This window comes from Peromyscus maniculatus, chromosome 5 (assembly GCF_049852395.1).
Source record: "Peromyscus maniculatus bairdii isolate BWxNUB_F1_BW_parent chromosome 5, HU_Pman_BW_mat_3.1, whole genome shotgun sequence".
NCBI lineage: Eukaryota > Metazoa > Chordata > Mammalia > Rodentia > Cricetidae > Peromyscus > Peromyscus maniculatus.
The window spans coordinates 127551956-127573775 of record NC_134856.1 but is presented as its reverse complement, the minus strand read 5'-3'; the positions used below and the strand labels follow the sequence as shown (position 1 = coordinate 127573775).

Genomic DNA, 21820 nt, shown 5'->3' with positions numbered 1-21820 from the left:
TTGGTATATTTGTGTATGCATGTATGTGTCTACCATTTATGAAAAATGAAAGCAAAATTTGTCCACTAATGAGATGGGTGTTTGTTTAATTTTATATAACAATTGAATCTTGTTGAATGTTCTGTGCTACAGGACTCAGAACATCTTTAATGCTTCCTGGAGTTGATTGATATGATTGTCCATGCTGAGAACTTTGCTTCTGATAAATACATAACACACAATGGTAGAAGTGTATTTGAAGTTATTCCAGAAATTGTTGGAAATCCTGTCTTAACCTCAGGTCAAAACTTAAATTGTAATGAAATTTAAGTCAGCAATTCAAACAGTGTGTGTGTGTGTGTGTGTGTGTGTGTGTGTGTGTGTGTGTGTGTGTGTGTGTGTGTGTTCATGTCTGTGGATGCAGGCTCATGTTTACCACCATGCTTGTGTGGAAGTCAGAGGAAAACCTTGGGTGTTGGACATTACTAGTTTGAAGACAGGGCCTCTTTGTTGGCAAGTGGCATTTTCTTTCCTCTCTTCTCTCTTTTTCTTTTCTTTTCTTAACAGAGTCTCTCTATGTAACTCTGACTGGCCTAGAACTCACTATGTAGACCAGTCTGCCTCAGAATCACAGAGATTCTCCTGACTCTGCCTCCTGAGTTCTGAGATCTACACGAGCAAACTGGACATGAAGGGGTTAATGGAGGGCAAGGGGGCAGGGGAGAGCTTAGGGAGTGGGAGAGCTGGATCAAGAGCAGAGAGGGAGAACAAGGAAAGAGATACCATGATAAATGAAGACCTCCTGGGAATAGGAAGAAGCAAAGTGCTAGAGAGGTCTCCAGAAATCCACAAAGATACCTCCACAATAGACTACTGGCAATGCTCGAGAGAAAGCCCGAACTGACCTACTCTGGTGATCAGATGGCCAAACACCCTAAATGTCATTATAGAACCCTCATCTAATGACTGATAGAAGCAGATGCAGAGATCCACGGCCAGGCCCCAGGTGGAGCTCCGGGAGTCCAATCGGTGTGTGAGAGAGGAGGGATTGTATGAGCAAAAGCTATCAAGACCATGATTGGAAAAAGCACAGGGACAAATAGCCAAACTAGCGGAAACACATGAACTATGAACCAATAGCTAAGGATCCCTCATGGAACTGGATCAGGCCCTCTGGATAAGTGAGACAGTTGATTAGCTTGAACTGTTTGGAAGGCCCCCAGGCAGTGGGACCAGGACCTGTCCTTAGTACATGAGCTGGCTTTTTGGAGCCTGGGGCCTATGCTGGGACACTTTGCTCAGCCTAGGTGAAGGGAGGAGGGGACTGGACCTGCCTCGACTGAATCTACCAGACTGAGCTGAATCCCTAGGGGAATCCTTGCCCTGGAGGAGGTCGGAATGGGGGGTAGGCTGGGGGGGGGGGCGCAGGAGGAGGGAGGACAGGGGAATCCATGGCTGATATATAAAATTAAATTAATTATAAAATTAAAAAAATAAAAATAAAAAACAACAAATATCAGTGAGAATGTTAAAAAAAAAAAGGTATGCATCACCATGTCCTGCTTTCAAATAGAAAATTTTAAGATCAAACATTCAAGCCCAATACAATCCAAAAATGTACTAATTTGATACTTACGTGTAAGAAATGGGAATAGGAAAACATTGACCGGCTTTGCTTCCCACAAGCATGCCATTATGTTCCTATAAAAGCAAAAAGCTTTGCACATGTAGTAAAAACATTGACGTTCGTGTCACAGACAGTGTGCAGCTGAGGGATTTCAGCAATGTCTGCTGGTGGTGTGTGCATAGCACGGGCAGGGAGAAGCAAACAAACCTAGACCAGGTGGTACCAAGGAGGAGCTCGGCCAGAGACACCCCGGGTTCGTTATGCATTTGAGTTTGAATTAAGTTTTCAGAGTTTGGTGTTTAGAAGTCTTTTACTTTGACAACTTTTTGTAAACTTTACATGAAGTAAGCTAGATGTGGCGGCTAAAATTGTACTCCCAGTGCTGAGGAGGTGGACTCAGGAGAATGGCTGGGTCTAGCTAGCCAGCCAGTCCGGTTTACTTGGTGAGTTCCTGGCCAATGAGAGATTCTGCCATTTTTTTTTATACCAAGCACTCTGTATTTCTTCTTCTGGAGCTGCCAGTTCATCGTTTCAGAAAGCTCAGTGACATAAAATTTTTCAAAATGAGGGCTCATGATTTTTGTGGCTTCTCCATCTCCAGCACCTAAGTCAAGAAGTCTATGAGTTTTCCAGTCCGGATTAATTTTCAGCAGTCTCTGAAACTGATCTGGTGAAAACACAAACGTGGAACCTCTTCCTAGCAACCCGTTGAGAGACGTTCTAGACATAAACAGGCTAAAAACAGAAGATACAAAGAATGATAGAGTCGGATAAATAACCAGCCAGATTTCTCAGTGCTGTTGTTTAGGAAGATCTGTGTTCCTTGACCAAGATAACTCTGAACAAAGACAGACTGAAGTGATTCACATAACTTCTCTCTGTTGCAAACGTACCATGTTTTCCACATAGGGATGAAAGGGCAAAACCAAGGAAAGGATGACCCTGCCTTGGGTGGGCTCCAAGACACTCCTGATATCTTTTAACAATGTCAGGGGCTGATCACAATGATCCAGCAAATTTAAGCAGCTGATGACATCATGCTGTTACCCTGTATTCCTCTGTTGCCCCTAAGGCAACACCTGTTGTCCTCTGGCTTCTGCACAGGCATGCACACACATTTGTTCCCACACACCATGCCCAAAATAACAAAGAAAAAATAAATAACAAATTTAAAATAGCAGCTTTCCTCCAAAATGTCTTTAATTAAGGCTCAGAAGGAAACTTGTGTCTAGATGCTATGCTGTAACGATGCCATTGGCTGCTTTCAGGTTAAGGATCTTGCCCCTTGAGGAATGACCAGTTCTCTTCCCTACACAACATCCCAGGGGCATCCTTCAACTCACATTGTCCAACCCACATAACTCACACGTCATGTCAGCCCCTTCACTGATTTTTAGGAGATGCCTCTAACCCTAGTTACCTCCTCTTTCTTATTTTACTTTATCTTTAAAGACTGGGTCTCATGTATCCCAGACAGGCCTGGAACTTGCTATTTAATCAAGGATGACCTTGAATTTCAGACCCTACTTCTTCTATGCCAGCTCACTGTCATTCCTGGCTTATTCAGTGCTGAGAATTAAACCCAGGGCCTCACACACTCCAGGATAGCTCTCTACCCACCGAGAGTCCCCAGTCCCCATTATTTTCTTTCTATCCTTTCCTCTAATTTCAAAGCACAGGTAAATTAGGGCTGGAGCAATGGCTCAGCAGCTTAGAGCACTGGTTACTCTTGTAGAGACCTGGGTTTGATTCCCAGCACCTACGTGGTATCTCACTACCATCAGTAACTCCTGTTCCAGGGGCATCTGACAACCTCTTCCGACTTTCCTGGGCACCAGGCATGAATGTTGTGCATATACATCCATGCAGGCAAACATTCATATTGTTGCTGGAGGGCTTCTCTCCAGGTTCCACCAAGCCCCGTAGTCCCACAATCCATGTATAAAATAATCACTCAGACACTTATATTACTTATAAACTGTATGGCCATGGCAGGCTTCTTGCTAACTGTTCTTATATCTTAAATTAACCCATTTCTATAAATCTGTATCTTGCCACGTGGCTGGTGGCTTACCAGAGTCTTTACATGCTGCTTGTCCTGGCAGTGGCTGCAGTGTCTCCCCCTCCTTCTTCCTGTTTCCCCAATTCTCTTCTCTCTTTGTCCCGCCCATACTTCCTGTCTGGTCACTGGCCATCAGTATTTTATTTATATAGAGCGATATCCACAGCACTTCCCCTTTTCCTTTTTTTTTTTTTTTTGTTTCTTCTTGTGACTTCAAAGGAACCTTGAAATTTGGGGCTGGTGAGACGGCATAGCAGGTATTGACTTAGATATACAGTGTAGACCTAAGTTGAATCCTTGAGCCACATGTAGGGTAGGAGAGAACCGATTCTACAAAGCTGTCTGATCTCCATATATGAAACATGTCACAGGAGCCTACACACACACACACACACACACACACACACACACACACGCACACGCACACGCACACGCACACGCACACGCACACGTACACGCACATGCACACATACACACACACACACACACTAATAATAGCTATTATTATAATTTTTAAACATGGAATTTTCAATAGTTCTATGGAGAAAACTTCAACGATTATCAAGAAGATACAAGTCAGAACCACAGTGACTTGTCACCTCCTCTCAGTTAAGAATGGCTATCATCAAAAGAGAGAGAGAAAAAAAGGAGGCTAGGAATATATTTGAATGATGCAGTACTTGCCCAGCATGCCTAAGACCCTGGGTTTTTTTTCCCCTTGAGACAGGGTTTCTCTGGAACTTACTCTGTAGACCAGGCTGGCCTCAAATTCAGAGATCTGCCTGCTTCTGCCTCTGATTAAAGGTTTATGGTGGCACAGGCCTTTAATCCCAGCACTTGGGAGGCAGAGGCATGTGGATCTCTGAAAAAAGGGAACTCTTAAATACTGTGGTTGGTGGGGGTGTGAATTATCATAGTCACTGTGGTCAACTGGGTGGAGGTTCCTCACAAAGTTAAAGTGAGAACTACTGAAGGATCAAGCCATTACTTCATATATCAAATAAAACTGAGTGTCAGTCTTGCGTTTTTTTTTTTATTATAACAGCACTGCACAAGACAGCCAGGATGTGACATCCATTCAAGTCAACTCAATCATCATGTACAGACATGTATATGAATGTGATGCCCATATGTGTTTATCTAAATACTGTCAGCCTTACTGATGAGTGAAGCCCGGCCATATGCAACACCCAGAAGGATGTTAAATAAAGTAATGCAGGCATAAAAGAACAAATAAGATGTGGTCTCATCCACACATGGGATTTCAAGTGATGTTACAGAAACAGAGTGAAGAATGTTGGCTATGAAAGATTCTACCTGTTAGCCAGGGGACAGGATGGAGAAAGGCTGGACAATAAATACAAGAATTTTTGTGTTCTATCGCACAGCGGGGTGATTCAAGTTAACAATAATGTCTATTGCAAAATACCCTAAGCTGTTCAACTGATGCATATTCAAAATAGCCTGGGAGATATCCTCACCACAACAAATGATAATTATTTTGAGATTGTAGATAGGCTCATTACCCTGATTTGATTATGACTATATACACATGTAACAAAACATCGTATTTACCCCCATAAATATGTACAATTATTATGCCAATTAAAAATACCAGAACCTTTCAAGAGCTTGTCATGCAAGTGACTTCAGCAAAAATCACTACTGAACTAAAATCCCACTCAGAACCAAACCCCAAAATGAATCTCTTTTCTACAAAGTGCTTAAGCAAAAACAAAGTTAGAATCTCCATGGAAACAGTCTGGAACTCTTGAAGGAGAAGCGAGGACAAAAGTAAGCATGAAAAAGCATTTATTTATTTATTTCTTGTTCGTCCTCACCTCTGCCCCTTCCGAGCCCCGGGTTGTCATCTTAATGAGTGCTTTTAAGACTCCAAAGGAATTAAGAACCTTTGACAGGAGCGAGGAAGGGACTAAATATAGAGGCTCTGCGAGAGAAATGTATTCTGTAATCTCTGCTTCTGCTCCCCCTTCCCCTAGCTGGTAAACTCTCTCTCTTTCACTGTTGCTTTTGAGTTGCTGTTATTGTACAATTTGGCTGTTTGATTACTTGGTTATTATTAGACTGGGATGAGATGGCGATCACATCATGAAACACAATTTTTGTCGTCTTGAGAAGGGTCATTTAGTGAGTTGATTGAAGCCAGTTACTGAATTAATATTTTCGCATCTCCTCATTAGGGACTGGCGATGTAGCTCGGTTGGTAGAGCACTTGTCTAACATGCACAGAGCCCCGGGTTCCATCTCCAGTACTGGACAAAACCAGATGTGGTGGTGCACAGCTGAAAGCTCAACACTCAGGAGGTGGAGGCAGGAGGATCAACAATTTGTGATCATTGTTGGCTCCACAGTGAGTTCATAGCCAATCTGAGCTACAGGAGACCCTGTCTTGAAAACATAACAAACAAAAAATACAGGCCAACAACAACAACAACAAAAAAATCCCAAACTACATTGTCTCAGGCTAATTTTCACTTGCCCCATACTTTAAAATTTCTAAAATGATTTCTTATCACTTAGTCCACTACATTAGTCCATTTTCTCTTGCCAGTAACACAATACCACAGATTTAGTATGTTATAAAGAAATGACGTTTGTTTTGGCTCATGGTTCTGGTCTAACACAGAGAGGGCCCAAATGGCGATGGCGTTCTTGGGGGCATCCTTAAGGCACTGCAGGGCATCATGTGATCAGAGAAAGGAAGTTCACAAAAGACTTTTAAGCAAAATGGCTTTTCTAGTAGACCCACTTGGAGAGAAGTCATCAGGCCACCAATCCACGGATCCGTGAATGGATAGCTCTGTTGGTGAATGCACAGCCTCATTCTCTGGACAATCACATCTGGACTCACCTCTCAACATCTCACAAAGAGAATGGAATCTCAACATAAGTTGTGGAGGAGGCAAGCCATAGCTTTCATCATTTCATCAGCATGGCATGAGAGGTAGGGGGACTATGGTGGGTATCATTCACTCACTGCCCAGTGTATCACTCCACCATTAAGCAGAGACACTCATACTGAGTAGAGGACTCATTCCGTACCTTGGATCTCAGACACACTGTCCTCTCAAATACCTGTTGTAGATGTTGTGTCATGATACCTTTTTCCTCTTTATTAGATATTAATTTTTTCATTTCATTCAGAAATGTATGCATTAGTGTTAGAAAGTGCTGATCTTTCTCTCTATTACTATACATCAGGAAATATTCTAAGGAAATGTACAGGCTAGCTAGAATAGGTGGACTTTTGCCTTTCCTGAGTCTGGCTATTTTTAATATGCTTTCCCTGGAACTGTCTGACCTATTTTTAATCAATAAATCAAACATTACTTCAAATTCAGAGATAGATGACTTGTTGAGGACCAAAGTGACCTTTCATAAGTCTGAAAAATTAAAATGGTCACTAGTGCATTAAGCAGCTCAGACATGATTCTCCTGATTGTTGATCATGGCTCAAGGTTCATTTCCACCTCCCACTGGGGATAAACTGCTATCTACATTGCCTTCAAAATGAAAGGCAATTGAAGTCTAAACCTGCAATGGTTCCAAATGGGAGGATGGTTATAAGGCAGGATGGCCCGCTTGTACATCTTTCTGTTGCCTCTAACTACTGGAAACTAATAGGGTTCAAGACACACCATGGATCTGGGAGACATGAGGACCAAGAGTTCACAAACTATGCACAGTAAAATGAAAGTAACATCTACTCTTTAAGATAATCAATATAGCCACTCCCTTGACATTTTAACACATGTTGCTTATTTGACTTTCTAATGCATACCTTACTAGGTATTACCACATTTCCGTTAAAAAGTAAAACCTCCCCACTGGGGACTTTCCATTTGGTTAGCCATCACTACAGCACATTGCAGCAATTGCTCTCATGAATTCACACCCTCCATTTTTGGCTATGCATCGAGGAGCTTTTATATGATACTTTTATGACTATTAAGTTGGCATTTTTGTTCCAATCAGCTGTTTAAGAAGTCTGAAAATATCACCAAAAATGGAGTTACTAAAAGTAATCTGGTAGTCTAGGCCTGTAGGGAGACTAAGGTGGGAAGATCTCAAGTTAAAGCTACTCTAGAGAGTGAGTTCAAGGCTAACCAGGGCCATTTGGTGAGACCTTGTCTGGAAAATTAAAAGCTGGGACGGGATGGCCTTTGGTTGGATTCAAACCCCAGGACCACCTGCATCAACTGTGATGGTGCACGCCTGGAATCACAACACTCAGGAGTTGAAGACAGAAAATCAGAAGTTCAAGGTCATTTTCTGTTACGCAGCAAGTTCGAGGTCAGCCTGGTATACATGGAGTCCTGTCAAAAGTCAGAAAGGGGGATGGGAATGCAGTTCCGTGGTAGAACACTTGCTTGGGCAATGTGAAACCCGAGGTTCAATTTTAGCACAACAAACAAACAAGCAAGGGCATTTGGATCCGTTGGCATTTCTAGAAAATTCTGAGGCTAGCCTCAGCCCTTAGTTTATCTGAATCCAGCACTGTAACCAACGGGAGCAGCACCTATTCACAGCGTACATAAAGACAACCCACGTCACTGTCCTGATCAAGGTTGGGACTGGTGACACCCCTTCTTCCTTCCCAGCCATCACCAGTTTTCAGTGATACCACTGGTACTTTAGGATTCAGTTTAGGGGGATGGTCTATTCACTACACATAAGGAGGATATTTAGGGAAATTTTTTTTTTTTTTTTTTTTTTTTTTGGTTTTTTGAGACAGGGTTTCTCTGTGTAGCTTTGCGCCTTTCCTGGAGCTCACTTGGTAGCCCAGGCTGGCCTCGGACTCACAGAGATCCGCCTGGCTCTGCCTCCCGAGTGCTGGGATTAAAGGCGTGCGCCACCACCGCCCGGCCTAGGAAATTTAATGTAAAGGTCAAAAAGTAGGACCTCCAAGAGATTTTAATGTTATCAAAAATGTTTTCCATGAGGCATGCATGGTTAATCAAACTAATTTTAAAAAGGGGGAGAGGGGCTGGGGGCTGGGAATGTAGCTCAGTTGGTAGAGTGCTTGCCCCAGATTCGAGAAGCACTAGCTATGGAGGTGCCTGCCTGTACTGCCAGCACTCAGGAGGAGAAGATCAAAAGTTCAAGGTTGTCCTTGGCTACATCAAGTGTTCACAGTCAGCCTCTCTCAGAATGCGAAAACTAATTCGAAAGAGAATCACTCCTTTTTCCTGCAGAACTAGAAATAACCAATGCAACAGCAGTTTTTAAAAATTATATTTAATACAAGTGAATAGATTAGAAGATCTGAAATGTTATAAAGCGATATACACAACAAATAAATAATCTGTACAGGAGAGCCACGTCTCCATTGCATACCACTGTCTGATATGGGAATACTAAATCCAGTGACAATGGAGAAAGTCCATAAAAACGCTAACCTGTTGTCCCTTGTATGAAGTTCTTCAAGTATAAAAGTCCAATACAGTGTAAAATAGTATTCAATTTAGTTTAAGAGTAAAAATTGCAAGTATCGCACTTTCAGAAGGAAAATATAAAGCGGTATTTTAAAACTACGTACACTACACCAGGAAAGTGGGGAAGCCATGAGTTCCCGATAGATGAGATCTGCAGGGATTGAACAATCAAGAGGAGGAAGCACAGAACCAGCAATGGAGCTTGTTTGAAAAAAGAAAATCTCAAGACTAAAATAAACTCAAATGTGTTCAGGTAAGAGTACCCCTCTTGAACAGTGCACATATGAATTTAAAGAAATCCAAGCCAACATCTTGAGTTGAATAGGTTAATATTTAATATGCTACATCTAGACCTACTAAATAACTTATGCCATGAGATGAATACATAATCTTACAGTGTCACGTCTAAAGTTCCTTCCTTTAGAGTGCAGCAGAGTAAAACTTAAAAATAAATATCTTAAATAGGATTATTATTAAGGCACATTATAAAGTACATGATTATCAACCATCAAAGAATTGTAATGTCAAGAACCTTGCTGTCTTAGGTACTGTAGTCACTAATAAATAGTTTTAAATAGGACTCTGAAATAGATACTAAAAAGTGTAGAATTATTTAAAACGGGGAAGAAAATAAAGGCCCTCCAGACAGTCCCGAAAGGTTGAGCATCCGCAAACTTTGCCTGCCTTTACCCATAACCCCCAGTCCCTACAATAAATAGAAAAGTGGTGGTGGTGGTGGAAGAAGCCTGACCAGCAGATGAAAGTATCCCCAAGTGAAACAGGGTGGGGAGAGGGATCAGCATGTGACAAGCTCCTCCTACAAGTACAAGTGATGGTCTCTCTCCAGAACTGTGTGTGCCATTGATTGTCTGAGTGGCTGGTACAGTATCAATTGCTCCACGATCCCACGAGTCCACAGGACAGATGAGAAAATAGCTTTGGTACCTGCTTACCACTGTACCCGCCGCTGCCGCCGCCATACTTCTAAACTGATTGTTCGATGCCCATTTTTGAGATAACGCAAACACTACCTCCTGCCTCAACAGCGTTCTGCAGGCTGTGGGGGACTGCAGCAAAGGACAGCCAGCGCTGCTGCCATCTTGCCTGTCTTTAAAAATCTACTTTTACACATAATTCAAGCTACATATTGCTCACTCCATATTCCCTGGGTCAACTAGATTCACATAGCATTTTCTAACTTGGAAAAGGCAGTTTGCTTCCCTGATACTATAAAAAGAGCAAAAAATAAAAATCCCGATACAAAAGTGAAGTCCCAGTGATACCCCTGCCATCATGTCCTAGTGTCTATTCTGTGTAACTCAGGCTCTTTGGGATTGACTTCAAAAACTGCTTCTCGCCCTCCCATTCTCCCCTCTTCATCCGCAGCACTACTCGGAGTACGAAAAAAAGTAATGCATCTGATTCACAATAGCTTTGCTTTCCCCCTTTAAAGCTATTAAGTCAACGTTAACATTCTCTACTAAAAACTGGGAAACTGGGAGGGAAAGAGAAATCCTTTGACTTGGATCAGACGGCTGGTCTACTGCATTCGGTCTGTCTGCAGCTGTTGAGGCTGGTACTGGCCAAAGGCTGCTGCGGCTGCAGCTGCTGCAGCCGCGGCTGCAGCTGTCCCAGGTGCAGCAGCGGTGATCGGCTGCTGGACAGCGTAGCTGTAGCCCCCAGTGGTCACGTAGCCTGCAGCCGCTGGGGATGCTGCGTAAGGGTACTGGTCATAGGCAGCGGCTGCTGCGGCTGCAGCTGCCGCCGCCGAGTATTGTGCGTAGGCAGCTCCAGTGTAATCAATGTACGGCGTGGTGGAAGCCGCAGCTGCTGTGGGCTGGACGTGGGGAATAACCACTCCAGGCTGCACAAAAGCCTGCGGGTAGACGTAGTGGGCAGGGATCCTGTTAAGAAATGAGAAACAAAGTCAGACAAGTCATCTCCAGTGGAACTCTTTGCTCAGAGATGGAGACAAACTCAAATTTAGTGGTTGCTATCAACATAGGGTTGCCATAATATCTACTTTTTAGCAGTCCATTTGATGCACCCTCGAAAGAATTCATCAACAAAGACAGAATGGCATTCTCCTTGTTAGAATTTCCGCTTATGACTTCGAACCATGCAGTATCAGCTATGCCAAGTTTGGAAAGTGAACCATGTGCACGGAACAGAGATTTCACAGGGCTTCCTGAGGATTTGTCAGGTTCATATAAGAAGGATATGGCTAACAAACAGAAAAATCCGTGCTGTGAATGCAGGGCTCGGAAGGTTGAGATCACGTGGTTCTGTGGGAGTGACAGCCTGGCTGTTAATGGGAGAATAGACTCTGGATGTTTATCATGGCAACCCTATTTGAAATCGCTAGGCAGATCAGCACACATTAATCTCTCGGCAACCTCAGTCACCCTGATTAAAAATCATAATTACAAAAGAAGCAGGCGACAAAATAAAATAAAAAAAAAACAAAAAACACCCAAAACCAGGAGTGTAAAAGTTCACAAGTGTGGTAACACAGCAGTCACACTCCTCAAACGACAGTAGTGCAGCTCACTCCGCTCACAGAGGCTGTTGTGGGAAGCTACCACAATGCTATTCACAGTCCCAGCAGTGAGTCCCAAAGAGGTGTGCAGCACACTTGTGCTCACGCTTTTTTTTTTTTTTCCCCATAAGGACAGAACAGTCAATCAAACCTGTTTGACTATCAGGCAAATGAGGCTCAGCCAGCTTGCTTGTCTCTATGCAAGACAGACAGAAAGGGGTTGGGGATGATGAGGTTGATGGGAAGTTAGGGACAGGAAAATACAACCAAATGTCTCTGAACTTAACAGAGACTTCGAAGATATACATTGTCAGACAGCGCTTATTCTGCACGCCCACTAACTCTTACGTCAGCCTCCACGTCAGAAGAAATTCATTTACTAGCCTATCCGCTTTCCATCTGCCCCGTTGGTTAACATTTTGTATAGCTCAGTTGTATGGTTATGGGTCACCCTGAAAACAGCCAAGAACATGAAACAAACATCAAGTGTCGTCTTAAATGCCGTATTCGCAGCTCACATACAGGACAGACCCGAGGACCTCACAAAAGTGTTGGTTAAAAAAATAAATCCCAAGAGGTTTGTTTATGAGATCACATGCATTACTGCCGCCGCTCTTGTGATTATCACCGCCCATTTATAAAGTGCTACCTCCAATATCTGGCTTATTTTTGTCTTTCTTTAAATGAATCTCCCTCACAACCCCCCATCTTTCTAAAAATAGAACACAGGCATGCTATCTGGCTGTCAACAAAACCAACTTATTAGTAGCACAAGCACAAATAACCATCTTCAAATTCTAAAGAACTCGACACAAAACATCATGTTCAGGCTTTTCAAAAACACAGACTTTTTTTTTCTTTGTCTTTTCCGAATTCTACTGGAAGCACTCGTTAAGAACATCTATGGAAAAGATGAATTTATCAGAGAGGGTGGTGAACTCTGTCTCCCCGGGATAAAAATACATTCCATTTTACTAGAATTGTAGCTCTTTCCCAGTGCCAGCAGAAACCATGTTACCAAGTGTTTCTGAGGACACTTGGAGATGTTCTTAACTGCATGTCAGAAAGCAGGCGCGTGGTCGTGCAGGCATTCAGAACTCTGTGGCAGATCAGGTGACTGGCTCACCCTTGGTGACAGGTGTGGCTGTATAAAACACTGTCCCCAGAGCTGATATGTCCACAATGTGCAGACACAGCTAAGAGAACCTTCTCTCCTGCCAGTTTACATGTGGTGACGGACAGCAGAGGCTGCGGAGGGCTATTTTTGATTCTGTCATGCGACAAGGGTTTCCAGCGGATAAAATGTCTTTATAAGGCCAAAGTAAAACATCTATCAGCTACAAAGGCCAGCCCGTCTGAACCTCACTGATAGGGAGACATTAACCCTTGGTGTGCTCCCGATGTTCTGAGGACAGTGCGACGGTTGAGAAGTTTGGATCTTCAAATAACAGAGTAGCTCAAAGAAAGTTTATTCTATCCAAAAGGGGGGGGGGCACATGGCATCCATTCTACACCCAGGATGTGTGTGTAGGAAGAATGTGTTAAAACACTGAAAGGATTGCTTAGAGTATTACTGTCTCTATATTTATGTTAATGACTACTTCTGATTGGACAAAGCTGTCTGGTGAGAACATAAGTAATTTTTCTGGAAGATCAGATTCTTCCACTCTTCCTCACAAGGGCGAGGAAGACATCCCAGAGGCAAATGAAGTCCTGGGGCCTTTAAAAGATGATGGAGAATCAGAGCCCCGAGAACCCCAGCGAGACTCATGCCTCAGTCCATGGAGAAGGCAGCAGAGGGCTGAGGATGTGTTGGGAGTTCTTTCAATAGTCTAAGGAACTCAGTAAAGCAAATCGGGAATGCCCCTCCCACTAGAATTCCACCAACCACCAGTTCTTTAATCCACCATAGAATGCTTACATCAGGCCCATCCAAACCCTTGGGTGATTAAAGAAAAAATGGCTACATTTTCCTTCTATCTCCATCTCTTCAGGTCCACCTGACTTCTCTTTGTGATTTCCTTCCTTCCTTGTTTTTTTTTTTTTAAAGACAAGGTCCCCCTGTGTAGCACAGGCTGACTTCAAATTTATGATCAATCATGGCTCAACCTCCAGACTTCTGGGATTCCAGGCATATGCCACCCAGCCAGGCTGATCTCTGTGACTTTCAAAGGAGTAACACACTCAGTTAACTCTTGCAGTCTATCGAGTAGACTGGAGACCAAGCCTTCCTTTCATCCATTTGCTTATAGGAGTCACTAACTCCTAATCCCACACCAAACCATCTCTTAAATCTCATCATTTTGGGCCTTTTGTGCATCTGTCTCCAAAACACCTTTTCAGGATTTCTTTTAACCTTTGGACCCAGGTCAGTAGGGCATCTTCCTATTTCCTGGACATGCCACAGATCACCAGATCCCACTTTGGCACATGCCATCCATTCTACATCCAGGATGCCAACCCTCACTCCAGTCTCTACCTCCCCCATCCACCCTAGGTCTAGACCTCAGTGCACAAGAACCTTTGGAAGTCCACATTCCCTCTTTATCTCACACTGTTCCTATGTGAAAGAGACTGACGTTTTCCAGCCCAGAGTTGCTGTACATGAAATAAAGTTCCCTGTGAGGGAGCCTCCAGTGGTTAATACAGTAGATGCTTAATACATAATAAAATAGTTCCCCATCCTCACCCTCCTTCCAAGATCTAGCTCATCTTCTTCATGAAGACTTCCTGAGACCCATTGATCTGCTTTTGTCTGAGGCCCTTCCCAGAATGAATTATTTTATTACTAGGTGATGAGAAAGTGACATTATGTCTTTTCTGGCTGTAGCTTAACATCAGTGGACAGAGCTTCCAAGGTGAGGCAGACCATGACCGAACTGGGAATCACTCTAACACATTCACTAGCTCTGTGATGGGAAGAGGGAGTTAATAGACCTGTCTGCACTTGTTATGTTGGTTGCCAAGAAAGAACCGTAACAGTGTCTTTTCCAAAGGCTTATTGTAAGAAATAAATGGCATAATTTATGTACATCTCTTCCCAGTTCTATGCACAGAGTACACTGGGTGTCCACCTGTTGCATATGCCCGGGCACTGAAAAGGTGCTCCGTGAATGCTTCCGTGCATGGTTAACTTGCTGCAAACTACTCCTTGAGGCTCCACTCACAAACCTGCAGCGTCTCCGTTCCCAAGTTGTGATGAGAAAATACCTCTCAAACAGAGACCATTCAGAAGCTGATGCTCATTCAGGCCACAAGCTCCTCCACATCTGCCCTCTGTGCTAAATCAGAAGTTCTTTCAGCCAGTGTCTTTAAAGATCTTAGGTAACCCAGGGGCCATTTAAGGACCACAGAAAACTAATAGTCTCCTCACTAGCCTTTCAAACAAGTCAAAATGTAAGAATTCTCAAGCTTGCTTCCAGGCAGGCCTAAGATAAGAACATGGCATTCATATGGCGTTTAGAATGACCAGGTGTGATTTGCTGGTTACAGACTTGGTCTCAGGGCAGTGCTGAGAACCACTCACAAAAGAAAGAGAAACCTAACATGGTCTACCTGGAATGCTCTCTGCTTCTAATCTCAAGTTCAACTTGAGTCTCAAGTTCAGCCAATTTATGCACACTGTAACAATCACCATTCTTCATAAAGACAGTTAATATCAGAAGAGATTAAAAACAAATGGTTACTATCAAAACACACTTGATTTCAGAGGTCCATGTAATACATATCACCCTGGTGGTTCTTTTCTTTGAGTTACTTTCTTTCTCAAGGATCTGGAAGGACTCCTATTGCCAGGCCAGATCTCTTCAGCTGCTCCTCAGATACACTGTAGTCTCTCTACATGGACCCTCTCTTCTGACCCTCCTGGCTAGTCCATCCTGCCACACCTTTTCTACACACTGGGTGTCCACATGCGGTTCAAGTCTACTCTCCCTCCTCATGGCTCGTCCCATTCTCCCAATCCATGGGTTTTCTTGCCATTCTCAATTCCTCTCAAACTTGAATCAATAATTCTTGGCTGCTTTGCCATCTTTTTGCTGCCCACAACTGAACCCACACTTGTTTTTACGAGGTGACATACACTTAACAAAAGCTCTTCATTGATTTGGTTTTACGCTCTTTCACAATGATTCCTGGGAGGCCAGGACTAAGCTCACTATTACACCTTCAGATGTATGCTTTCTTCCATTCCCACCTAGACTGATAGTCCACACCAATGAACTATCAGCAGAGGGAGAAGGGAGGGGAGGGAGGGGAAGAAGAAGGAGAGGGAGAGAGAAAGAGGGAGGTGGGAATGCAGGCTGCAACTAACTCATCGCTCGTTGTCCACATCCAAGTTGGCTTGGAAGGGGCTTTGATACATAGCTATACTTCATTATACCTTTTTAAAAAGTTGTAGATATCTCTAAGAGTGAGTTATTAATAGATCAAGGTAACGAGAGTAAGAAAGTGTCCATCAAAATATAACTTGCTTCTTCTAAGTCAACTTATTACTTGGTTTTAGTTTAGTATTTACATTGGGAAATACTTATGGTGGTATCTATCCATGAAGGCGGATTTTAGCCTTCTAGGTGATGCGTGGAGATGTTTAGATAACCTAAGCCAGATATCAATAAAATTCTTCCAACAGCTTAGATATTCAAAAGAGAATCAGAGCTAACAAGAATATCGATCAGGTGGAAGACAGAGGAAACAGACCCTAATGTCCAGGATAAACTGTCGCCCATAAAAGGTGGCTTTTCCCACCTGTGTCATGTTTAACGCAAGGGGACTGGGGACCTCAGGAGCTGGTAATAATAACCCAGAGAAAACACTAAGATGAGCAGGCTGTTCACCTGTTAGGTCTGAAAGGTGGGAGTTAGTACTGTGCTTACTCAGAACAAAAACCAAACAAAATGAAGGGGAGAACAGCCCAAACTGGTGAGTGTTAATGAAATCTGAAGAGCGCGCTGAACCTTTATCAGAAGACCTGGAAGTGGACATACATTGCAAAAGAAAGCCCGTCCCCAGAAAACAGAGACTTAGAACATGCAAGCAGTGAATCTGTATTCTTACAGAGAGAAATCACACGATTTAGCACTCACTACAAAAATGTTAAATGGAACTCACAGGCTAATAGCTTAAAAGCAGGAGGGGGAAAAAAGGCCCTTTGCTTCCCAAGGCAAAGTCAAAAGTCAACACTGCTCACCACCACCACCAAAAACAAACGGCAAAGAGCCCCTTCCCCAAGGAAAGAAAACACTCACTACAGCTCTGTTCAATTAAGTCAAAGCACACAGTTTAGCTATCAACACCACTTCATTACTGTAATAAATAAAATAAAGCACACGGAGGGCTATGGACTATAGTGAAAAAATAAAAACAACACCACCAACATCCATGCATGGTTAATCACCATCTGAGCTTGTGTGTCTGAGTCTACTGGTTACAGAGTTTAATTCCAAACAGAACTAGTCCACCTCTTATGATCGCATCCTTCTCATCAGTTAGCTTAACTGTATACGAGCCCTGTCAGGTTAGAAAGAGATAAATAACATTGAGTCAAGCTGAACGGCAGGAACGGTGATGGGACACATGTCTTGTGCACAAGTCATACCTGGTACTTTTGTTTGGTTTGGTTTGGTTAATCATAAGCCCAACATTTGGCTGGTTTGGAGACTGCATACTTGGTCAGATAACTTGACTCATCTAAAAATATTTATAGTATCAGCATTAAAAAGATATATAAGCATATATAAATATGCATAACCCGGAACATTCTGTGACATGTCGACCTTGTCTGTTCATAACAAAGAGACAGGGAAACAAATGGTGGCCATGTTGAAACTGTAGAGGGTTTGATGAATCGACTTACCCGAAAGGTCTTTGTATAAGAGCCGGGTGAAGCTGTTGAACGCCAAAGGCAAAACCTAACAATAAAACACACGTTTTCCATTTGTATACAATTAGATACTTAACTATTCCTACACAGAAACTGTAATCCCAATTCCTCATTTAAAAAGAACCACTCCTATGACACTTTAGAGTACACATGGACATGTTGTTCATATATGTTTTATATGTGTATATGCTTTATAAATGTTATAATTCATCCTAAATAAACAGTTGGATAGACTAAGATTGGAAAACTTAAAAAAAGGGTAAAGCTTAGTTAACAGGCATAAAAAAAGATTTAAAATAATTTAGGCCAGAGAAAACTGCTCATGAGGGAGATCCAAGAACTACAATGAAGTTAAATTCACAAATATTCCTGTAGTTGCAACCCATGGTGGGGAGGGGAGAAGGAGAAAAAGTCTTTGCAATTAGGAACATTCGGAATGCTTTGAAAAAAATTACAGTTTATATTTACATTCTACATTTACAGCATTGAAATTTTCACAAAAACAAATTTCCTCATTGTTCTCTTAAGAATAGTACATGCACAAAAGATGTTTCAGAAAGACAGTTCTGAATGTTAGTGGGCACTTCTCTGTGTATCCTCTTTCTGACAACTGAGCCCCTGAGCGGAGGTGTCAACCTCTTTTTAAACTTCCATAGGAAAGGCTTAATGAAAAGCACATGGTTTAGTCAACAAAGTTGCTTGCCCAAGGAATGGAAGACATTTGCTCTATTGTCAACTGGGTTATTCTCAATGAACGTCAAGGACAGTAGCAAATAACAGGTTGTATTTTCACATAGACAAATACGATACATCCCAATGTCAGTTAACAGCTACAGGGATTTTAATAAATTATTTCTCATCTCCAAGTAAGTATCAGTCAAAAAATAATAATCTGTAACCTGTCAAGGTAAAACTCACTATGTGTAAGTATTTGATTGCTAGTAGTCTGTATGTGAAAACATGTGCTTTCTTAGTCATGCCTGCTCTAAGCACAATGTGACTGGCCTAGACCACACTAAGAAGGGAGGCTTATTAGCTGGTGGCGACAAGGCCCACATAGTTTGCCTTTTTAGCTACAAGTGGCTAGTAAAAACTGAAAGCAGACAAACATATATATCATCGTATAAGAAATGCATGAATTAACTTCTGGGTGCAAGCTATCTAGACCCTAAGTTCTATTTTTGCACATAGATACATTTCAAGTACCCAGCGGCACACTTAGAATGCTCATACATCTTTAATGCCTTGGTGGAATAACCAGCCACGCACGGCTCAAGTTTTGTCAAATACCACTACAGATTTTCAGGAAGCGGGTGTTTTCTGGGCTGGGGATGGCAATGGCTCATTCCCCACAGTGGGTGGGAAGCTGGGAGGGGGAGAGGAGGACACTGCTCACCTGGCTGCATGATTCTTGGTTTTGCTCCCAAGTATGCCAGATTCACGTTGGCCTTCCTACCATCAATGATGGGATTGGGATCCTTGCAGGCCCTTTCTGCGGCAGCCCGGTCAGCCATGGTGACCTTAGCAACATACACAGACATACACACAAAGCCCTCAGTTAACCCCTGAAGGAAAAGTATTAAAGTCACTGAGCTTGCTTTTTCTTTCCTTTTCTTTCTTATCTGGGAGGGGATTGGGACATTAACCCTCCATCCTCTGTTTAAAAAAAAATAAGCAGAAGGAGAAAGGAGGAAGGAAGAAGCCCTCATCCCCTAGCCAAAGTCCTAAGGATGCTAGTGTGGGGCCTGAGAGGGATTTGGAAGCCACAATTCTGAAATCGCCTGTAGATTTACAGCCTTCCCAGTGTCCCCTCTAGGTCCTCATCCCGGCCCCAGAGGCACTGTGGGTTTTAAACAAAGTCCAGCCTCAAACCAGCCGGTTGCTCCCCACAGGCAAACACTCCCGGTCGACAATAGCGATTGTCCCGCTCCGGGGCTGCCAGCTCTTTGAGCAGCTGAATTTGCCCCTTTAAATCTCCAGGAAGCTTAATGCGTTGTTTCAGTTAGGCAAACAGCCAGAGGGTCAGCTTTTCCTTTCCGTTTTAGAATTTACCTTTGCAATTTAAAAGGTAGGGGTGTGACAAGAAGGGGAAACAGCAGCTCCAGACCCCCTCGGTGTCTCTTCTCTAGCCTGGCCTCAACGCCACAACACACACACACACACACACACACACACACACACACACACACACACACACACACACACACACACACACAATTTTTTTTTAAACAAAGCAACAGCGCACTTAACAACCAGCCTCCAAGCCCGGAATGCCACGGTGTGGGGCTCCGTTCTCTCCCTCCCAGCTCTCTACATCCCAGATCTGGCTCTCATTCCCCAGCTCTCTGGCCACCCGAAAGAGCATCGCCTGAGGTCCTCTCGGAACCCCGCGAGGCAGGCGCAGGCCCTCGCTCCCCAAACCTCGTCACACTTAAAGTTTCAGCTCAGCTCCGAGTGGAGGGGGAGGTCCCGCGAGGTCCCACATTGCCCCTCACCCCAAGCTCTGACCCCGGAGGGCCTGGGACCACTCAGTCCCTTCTGGCCTGTCTTCGGTCTCCCTTCCAGGACCTCTCTTAGTTGCCCCCCTACCCACCCCGAGACCTCCTTTGGTATAACTTACAAATCCGTAGCCCCGGGACTTGCCAGTCTGCCGGTCGGTGATGACCACCGCTTCCTCGATGTCTCCGAAGACCTCGAAGTACTTGCGCAGGCTGGCGTCGGTGGTGTGGTAGGGCAGCCCTCCCACGAAGATCTTGGTGTACGTCGTGTCCTTCTGGGTCGTGTGCATCTTCGCGCCCGCCCCGCGGCTCGGGCTCCGGCTGCGGCTGCGGCTGCGCCTGGTCCTCGGGCTCCGCGTCTCCCGCAGCGCGCGGCGGCCGCCGGGGGCCGAGGGCGCGCGCGGGGGCGAGGGCGCGGCGTGGGCGCTGGGCGCGCGACTTCCCAAGTGGCCCGCGGCCCCCGACACTCGCCCGGGTGCTCTGATGTTGTCCCCGCGTCCGGTCACTGTTCAGACACTCTCGATCGTCCGAGTGACCAGCTGCGCGGCTGTAGACTGCGCGAGCCTTATGCACTCACCCCTCGTGGAAGTAAAAAAAAAAAAAAAATAATAATAATAATTAAATGCAAAGAGAGGGTGGTGGTCTCCGAGTCCAGAAGAGGTAGATGTTTCTCAAAAAAAATCGAGTGGCTGGGGTGGTAGGGGGAGAGACTCAGCGGCCACTGTGCCCCGGGGCGCGGAGGTGGCAGCTGGGGGCGCGGCGCTGGGCCCGGCTGGGGCTGGTAATGGTCCCTCCTGCCGGGGAGCTGCCAGACCAGTGCGGACGGAGGACAGCTCTCCACCCCTCTGCTCCCTTCCCCAGCGGCCCGGGGGTCGACGCCCGGCTGGGGAGGGGGCGGGCCGGACGCCTGCGATTGGCCGGGACAGCACCTGGGGCGCCCGGCGCCGCCGCCCCCCAGCTGTTGGGAACAGCTGCTTCTCTCCCCGCGCGCGGCGCGGCGCTGGGTCGCCTGGCTGGGGCTCCGGCGCTGTTGCTGGGGTAGAGTTGGAAACCGCAGGAGGCGGCCTGGCTCTGCTGTTGCCTGCTCCTACTGGTCAAAGTCGCAAAGACCCCTGGCGACTCCGGCAGGGACCCAGAGCACTCTGAGTACGCCTGGAAGGGGAGCTGCTTGGCTCTCCAAAGCCGACCACGAGAGAGCTCTTCGTGCTAGGCCTTGGCACGACAGACTTGAGAGTCCTTCGGGGTTTGAGGCGGTTTGTAGAGAGACCAGTTCCCTCCTAGACACCTGGGACCTGCCTCCTCTAGGGGTCTAGACCGTGAGAAGAGCCCTCAAGTTTTCTTGGCCCCCAAAAGCTGGTGCTGTGGGGAACCAAGAGGTAGAGCTTCGTGGTGTGGTGTGGAGTGGTGTGTGTGTGTGTGTGTGTGTGTGTGTGTGTGTGTAACAATATTCATAATAAAAAAAATTAGCAAACATCCTAGCATTTGGGTGTGCTTGAGAAAACCATTTGAATGGCTCACAGCCAGCAAAGGTGTCTGTGTCAATCATGCTGTGCCTTCTGTGTCAGAGGACCAAGTATTAGGCCTGTACCTCCCACAATCACCAAATGTGTGCTTCCTGCCTCACTTAGTTATTCAGGAAGATGGGTACAATGTCTGTCTCATAAGTCGATCCCACCCCCGCCTCCTTTTTTCCCAACCAAAGAATCTGTTTCTTTCTATTTTAATTACAAAATGTTTAGTGAATTGACCTCATTTATTTATCGGAATATAATTGTAAA

The 21820-nt window shown here is 44.6% G+C and overlaps 1 protein-coding gene across 5 annotated transcripts; it reads right to left on the bottom strand.

The window, feature by feature from the left end:
• Window positions 1-8909: 8909 nt before the first annotated feature.
• Rbm24 (RNA binding motif protein 24) lies at window positions 8910-21212 on the bottom strand. Of its 5 annotated transcripts, none has more exons than XR_013051622.1 (5): window positions 20165-21206; window positions 18941-19064; window positions 17518-17572; window positions 17059-17171; window positions 10891-11028 (listed from the first exon to the last, which is right to left on the bottom strand). XR_013051622.1 is itself a non-coding variant. In XM_076573262.1 (5 exons), exons 1-4 carry the CDS (start codon window positions 20330-20332, stop codon window positions 11841-11843), a joined length of 366 nt encoding a protein of 121 aa, XP_076429377.1. In that variant the 5' UTR covers window positions 20333-21212; the 3' UTR covers window positions 10894-11028; window positions 11815-11840. The 5 variants fall into 5 exon arrangements, 3 of the variants coding, with proteins under 3 accessions (XP_006972900.1, XP_076429377.1, XP_076429378.1); XM_076573262.1 differs by lacking the exon at window positions 17059-17171 and adding an exon at window positions 11815-11859 and having other exon boundaries at window positions 10894-11028; window positions 20165-21212; XR_013051623.1 differs by lacking the exon at window positions 10891-11028 and adding an exon at window positions 17260-17351 and having other exon boundaries at window positions 17056-17171; window positions 20165-21205.
• Window positions 21213-21820: the final 608 nt, after the last annotated feature.